The sequence below is a fragment of the Aquila chrysaetos genome, unplaced genomic scaffold (genome assembly GCF_900496995.4).
Source record: "Aquila chrysaetos chrysaetos unplaced genomic scaffold, bAquChr1.4, whole genome shotgun sequence".
NCBI lineage: Eukaryota > Metazoa > Chordata > Aves > Accipitriformes > Accipitridae > Aquila > Aquila chrysaetos.
Genome location: NW_024470385.1, coordinates 4,149 through 10,379, shown reverse-complemented (window position 1 = coordinate 10,379; position 6,231 = coordinate 4,149). Strand labels below are relative to the sequence as shown.

The window sequence follows — 6,231 nt, the reverse complement described above, 5'->3', positions numbered from 1 at the left end:
CTATCCCTCGCGCGCGCTCTCTGTTTCCGCATCCTTCTCCTTGCCTTTCCCCACGTTCTCTGTCTTGTTCCCTCTTTGGTTTTCTTGTTTTCTGGGTGGCTGGGCCCGGCTACCCGCGGGGGTGCTTCGGCTTTGCCATCCCTGACTTCTCCAGTGCACCCCAAGGCCAGAGGAGCATCCGTCCCCCACAATTTGGCAGCCCTGGCCCCACACTGCCCCGGGGAGGGGGAGGAGGGGGCTGTGCCAAACCAGCCACAACCTCTCTGTGCGGATGGGACCTGCCTTGGGACCCCCCAGTTCGTCCCCCCACAGCGGCGCCGGCCGGCCCCTGAGAACCCGGAGGGATGGGGCTCACAGGGACCCCATCCTCGAGGTCCCCACTGATCCCAGCCGATGCTGGGGGGTCCCCCCCCAGCCCCAGCCGACCCCCAGAACTCCAGATATTCCCATGGGGTCCCCCCCATTCCCAGAGGACCCCCGCTTGAGCCCACATTACCCCAGCCAACCCCAGAGGGCCCCATCTGGTCCCGGAGGACCCCAGCTGATCCCAAGGGATCTCAGGCGACCCCCTGAGGGTCCCGGACAATCCTTGAGGCCCCCATTTGACCCCTCTGGGGGCAGGGGACCCCAGGCCCCCCCCCCTCCCCGATTCCCCAACCAAAATGGCGGCCAGAGCCTGCCCTCACCGCCTGCCCTCACCCAAGATGGCTGACGCGGGGCTGGGCGGGAGCGACGTCACCGCAGAGCAGCGCCCCCCTCCCCAAGATGGCCGCGCGCACTCCCCGCCGCCGGCGCGTTGCCCTTAGCCAAGGTGGCGGAAGGCCTAGTGGAGGAAACGGCGCCGCGCCCTCTCCTAAGATGGCGGGCGCAGCGTCAGCGCACCGCCCCGGCGCCAGGCCTCACCGCTGCGCGCTGGGCGTAGGGGCGGGGCGGGAGAAAGCGAAAGTGGCGGAGGGACCGGGTCGGCCGCGGCGGCGGGAGCGGGAGAAGCGGGAGAGGGGAGAAGCGGGAGAGGGAGCTCCCGGCGGGAGGCGGCCGGGCGCCGGCGAGAGGCAGACGGGCCCCTGCTGGGCGCGGGACGCGCGCCCCCTGCCGGGCCGGAGGAGCCGGCCGGGGCGGCGTCGGGGGTCCCCCCTGTCCCATCGGGCGGGGCTGCGGGACGCGGGGACCCCCCCCCCCAACCCCGGACCCCCTTCCCCGACCCCCCCCGGCCATGGCGCGGCTGGAGGCGGTGGCCAACGTGGCGCTGCGGGTGCCGGGGCTGGCGCTGCTGGACCTGCTGTACCGCTGGGACGCGGCGGCCCTCGGCGACCTGCTGCGGCCCCGCCGCGGGGACCCCCCCTTGCTCCGGCCCCCCGCCCTACGGGGCGCCTACTGCCTGGGTGAGGGCTGCGGCGGGACTGGGGGGAGAGGGGGGGGCGGCCACCCTGGGGACACGGCGGGGGCAGCCCGAGGGTGGACAGGCTGGGGACGGGGGGGGGCACCCCGAGGGTGGACATGTTGGGGGAAACGGGGACACCCCAGGGGTGGACACGTTGGGGGAAACGGGGACACCCCAAGGATGACCAGGCTGGGGACACGGGGGGGGACATCATGGGGACACCCCAAGGGATGGACACGTTGGGGGAAACGGGGACACCCCAAGGATGACCAGGCTGGGGACACGGGGACACCCTGGGGTGTCCAGGCTGGGGACACGGGGGGAAACCCCAGGGATGACCAGCCTGGGGATGTGGTGGGGACACCCCAGGGATGGACAGGTTAGGAACACAGGGGGACACCCCAGGGGACAGACAGGCTGGGGACACGGGGGACACCCCAGGGGTGGACAGTCTGGGGACACAAGGGGACGCCCCAAGGGATGACCAAGCTGGGGACATGCAGAGGCTGGACAGGTTGGGGACATGGTGGAGACACCCCGAGGGATGGAGAGGTTGGGGACATCCCAAGGGATGGACACGTTGGGGACACAAGGGGACACCCAGGCCCTGGCCAGGCTGGGGACATGAGGGGACATCCCAGGGGATGGCCGTGTTTGGGGACAACCCAAGGGCTGGCCGTGCCTGGGATCTCGCCGCACCAGCCCCTGCGGACACCCGCTGGGTGTGGGGCTGTCCCCAGCGCCGGCGGACGCTGCGTCCCCAACGTTGTGCCCCCCGGCACCGCGTGTCCCCTGGCAGCGGGGACAGCTGTGGACCCCGGAGGTGTCCCTCTCGCAGTCCCATCCTGCCCACGCCACCCCGGCGCTGCGCGCGGTGACGGCCGTGTCACCGGCGGGGGCTGCCTGGCTGGAGGGGGGGCTCGGCCGGGCAGGGGGGCTCAGTGGGTCCGTCTCACCCCCCTGTCCCCCCCCATCTCCGCAGGCCACTTGCTGTGCCTGGTGGTGCTGATGCTGCCGGTGCGGTCCCTGGTGAAGCTCTACCTCCACCTCCTCACTGCGCTGCTGCTCGGCGCGGGGCACACGGTGGCCGGGTGAGTCCGGGGGGCTCGGGGGGTGGCCGTGCCGGGGCACGGCGGAGGGGGGGCCGGGGGCTGAGCCTCTCTCCCCGCAGGGACTGCGTCCGCCGCGAGCTGGAGTATGGCTTCCAGGGCGCCGTGTACAGTGACCCCGCGGCGCTCGGCCGCTTCGCCACCGCCCTCGCAGGTAAGCCGGGGGGGGTCCCAGCCCCCCGAGACGTCCCCTGTCAGGGGACGGGAGGTGGCACTGGGCAGGGTGAGGGTCTCCTGCGCTGACCCGGCTGCGGGAGCCGTCACCCGAGGGACGGCGTGGTGGGTGACGATGGCACGGCTGATCCGGATGGTCCGCGCCGCGTGGCGTGGAGCAGGAGGGATAGACGTGAGCCCTGGGGGGTTTCCGCTGCCCCCGCCACCCCCGGGGCTCGCAGGGGAAGGGGCTGGGTGGTCTCGGGGTGCTGCTTGTGGCGGGGCGAGGGCAGCAGCAGGGTTTGCCGTGGGGCAGGGCTGCCTGCAAGGCGTCCCCCCCCGGCCAGCGCCTGCCCCCAGCCCCCCATCTCCTGCGGCGGGTGCCGGTGCAAAGTGGCAGTGCCGGGGGAGCCAGGGAGGGGGCACGGGGGTCCCGCATCCTCCCGTGCGGGAGCATAATCATGGACTCAACGACAGATCAATATGATCGTAGTTGAAGACCCTTTACTAGAGCATCAGGCGTCATTTTATACATTGGTTACATCCGTACATGCGTTTAGCTATGTTACTATTGGTTACGCAGATTATTCACGCACTGTCCACGCGCCTAGTTACACTTAATGATTGGTTATATCAACACTGTACACGCGCATAAACATAAGACATAATTGGTTATACTAACTAAAACATGCGAAACTTGTCTCAGTCTAATTGGTCAAGATAAACTGCCGAATTGAGGTTCTTTGTGCCAAGTTCCCTTTATCGTGGAATGCGCACCTGTGTTCTTCTAACCGGTATCTTTCTTATTTTTGTCTTCTTGTTTATTCTGTTCAAGGCCTTCTAAAGGCGTCTGGAATGCTCTTGTGACCGTTAGTTAAATAAGTTCCCACACTCCCGCGTGCCCAGGCGTCCCCGTCCCCTCCGCAGGCCAGCTCTGCCTGTGCGTCCTCTGCTCCCTCCTGATGAGGAGCAGGCAGCCCTGGCTGTTCGGCGCCCCGCTGCTGCCGGTGCTGGCTCGCCTCTGCGGCCTCCCCCTCCACGCCCTGCCCGTCCTCGACACCTTTGCCGCCATCCTCACTGCCCTGGAGGTGCTTTACGTCCTCGGCTCCCACGTCCTCGTCCCCTTCCAGCTGGCCGCCGCCGCCTGCCGGGAGGTCGTGCAGGTGAGCGGGGCGGGGGGCTGCGGGATGGAGGGTCCCATGCTGAGCCCGGCTTGATGCTGGGTCGGCTGCAGGGCTGTCCCCTCGCACAGCCGGGCCCACCCCCATACCCTCCTTGCCCCCAACGTGTGGGGCGGGATGGGGGGCAGCTCCGCTGAACATCCCGTCCCCGCAGGCGCTGGAGGTGTACCGGCTGGTCGCGCTGGGGGTGTCCCTCTGGAGCCAGCTGGCCATCCCGCTCCTCTTCCTCATCTTCTGGCTGGTGCTCTTCTCCCTCCGGCTCTCCTCCTTCCTCACCTCCTCCAGCAGTCCCCTGGCCCAGCAGGGCCTCCTCTTCGTCCTCCTCAGCAGGTAGGGACCGGGGCAGGCAGGAGCTGGGGGGGAGGTCAGCCTTCCTCCGGCGCGGCTGCGGGAGGAGGGTGAGGAGGGGCTGGGGCTCCGTTTTGTGCTGCCTGGCCCCTGCCAGCATCCGCACTCACGCTGGGCTCCGTTGCAGCGCGGACCGAGTGCTGCAGCACGCCGTACTCCCTCATCGGCCTCACCTTCACCGTCTCCTACCTCGCCCTGGGCGTCCTCGACCTCTGCAAGTTTTGCCTGCTGGGCTTCGGCGCCTTCCAGAACGGCAACGTCATGCACAGGTGAGCCCGCGGTGGCGGGGGGCACCGGCAGGCATCCCTCCTCCCAGCCCAGTTTGCACGCAGGAGCCCAGCACAGGGTGGGGAGGACAGGGGTGTCCCAAGGGATCCGGGGACCGGGGTGCGTCCCCGCGGGGTGACCGGGGCACGGCACACGCGGTGCCACGTGGCACGTGCCTGTGGCTGCCGGCCTCACGCCCCGCTCCTGGCAGGGGGGTGACGGAGGGTGTGACGCTGCTGCTGCTGGCGCTGCGGACGGGGCTGCTCGACCTGCAGATCCTCCAGTGGACCTTCCTCCTCGGCATCATCCTCTTCATCTTCATCGTGGTGACCTCCACGCTGCAGTCCATGATCGAGATAGCGGATCCCATCGTGCTGGCGTTGGGGGCCTCCCGCAACAGGTACTGGGGGAAGGAAGAGCAGCAGGATCCGGTCCACTGTGCTGGGGGGCAGCGGGGAGGAGCGGCGGGGTTCCTCCCGCCCTGCGTCGGGGAAGAGCCAGGCTGGGTCCCGTGCCCTCCACGTGCTCCCTCCGCCTCGGGTCCTCACTGCCTGTTTTTGGGCAGAATCGGTGCCGGAGGAGGAGGCTGGAGCGTGGGGTCCCGGGGAGGTGGGTGTTGCTCCCGGGGTGGGCACGGCCCTGCTGAGCTGTGCCTCCCCTAGGAGCCCCTGGAAGCATTTCCGCGGCGTCAGCACGTGCCTCTTCTTGCTGGTTTTCCCTTGCTTCATGGCCTACAAGATCGCCCGCTTCTTCCACCTGGATTTCTGGCTGCTGATCCTGGTCTCCAGCTGCATGCTCACCTCCCTGCAGGTACAGCAGCTCCCGCTCCCCCCGACTGGGGTCTCGCTGGGCCCCCCGGGGTGGGCATCCCTGCCCATCCCATGCCCACGACCCTGCCCCAGTCACCCTCCCCCAGCCCCGACTGGGAACATTGGGTGGGGATGTGCGATCTGGCATCTGGTCACCGTCAACAAGGTGGACACGAAGCTGCCAGTAGGGAAGGAGCCGGCGGCAGCGTGGGACATGCTGCCAGCGCTGCAAAGGAGCACCTCTGCCCCTGCGCCGCCTCCTCCCGCTGCGCTGCGCCGCCGGCCGGCCCGGGGACTCCTCCTGCGTCTCCTGCGCCGGGGCGGTGACCCGGCACCCCTATCTAAAGTGGGGCGGTGGGCGCAGTCCCATGTCACTCCGGCGGGGCCAGGCGGCCACCGGAGCCAGGGAGCCAGCATGGCCCGGCCCAGATACAGCGGGGGTCACGGCAGGAGCCGGCGCCGCCACCCGCCGCCCCACGCGTGGCATCCTGCGCCGCCCTCGCCGCCGGTACGGGATGAGGCGACACAAGCCCGCGGCACGCCGCCGCCGGCACAGGGTGCGGTGGTGGGATGCGAAACGCAGCGGGTGCTGCTGAGCAGACCCCAGCACTGGGCGGGGGGCTGCAGGATGGAGGGTCCCATGCTGAGCCCGGCTTGATGCTGGGTCGGCTGCAGGGCTGTCCCCTCGCACAGCCGGGCCCCCCCCGTACCCTCCTTGCCCCCAACGTGTGGGGCGGGATGGGGGGCAGCTCCGCTGAGCCCGGCCACCACTGACTCCATGCTGCCGGACTACGGAGGCCCTGGCTCCACCAATAAAGCTGGAATGCTGGCATGGGCTGTGTGTGTTCTGGCTGTGTGTCTCCCTGTGCGCCGGCTGCGTGTCCCCCGCCGTCGTGTCCCGTGGGTGGGCGTTCGCGTCTGATGGGATGGGGGGGGGGGGGGGGTCCCGTGGGTGCGCCTGTGCAGGACCAGCACGTGTCTCC

General features: G+C 69.6%; 1 protein-coding gene across 2 annotated transcripts; it reads left to right on the top strand.

Annotated features, from left to right (window-relative positions):
- The first annotated feature begins 358 nt into the window (after positions 1 to 358).
- On the top strand, positions 359 to 6,011 carry LOC115338030 (RING finger protein 145-like). Of its 2 annotated transcripts, none has more exons than XM_041121834.1 (9): positions 359 to 1,382; positions 2,364 to 2,472; positions 2,553 to 2,644; positions 3,571 to 3,806; positions 3,979 to 4,150; positions 4,300 to 4,441; positions 4,651 to 4,839; positions 5,102 to 5,249; positions 5,415 to 6,011. In XM_041121834.1, the coding sequence occupies exons 1-9, from the start codon at positions 1,214 to 1,216 to the stop codon at positions 5,904 to 5,906; spliced, it is 1,749 nt and encodes a 582-aa protein (XP_040977768.1). In that variant the 5' UTR covers positions 359 to 1,213; the 3' UTR covers positions 5,907 to 6,011. The 2 variants fall into 2 exon arrangements, with proteins under 2 accessions (XP_040977768.1, XP_029862298.1); XM_030006438.2 differs by having other exon boundaries at positions 371 to 1,382; positions 3,979 to 4,154; positions 5,415 to 5,675.
- Positions 6,012 to 6,231: the final 220 nt, after the last annotated feature.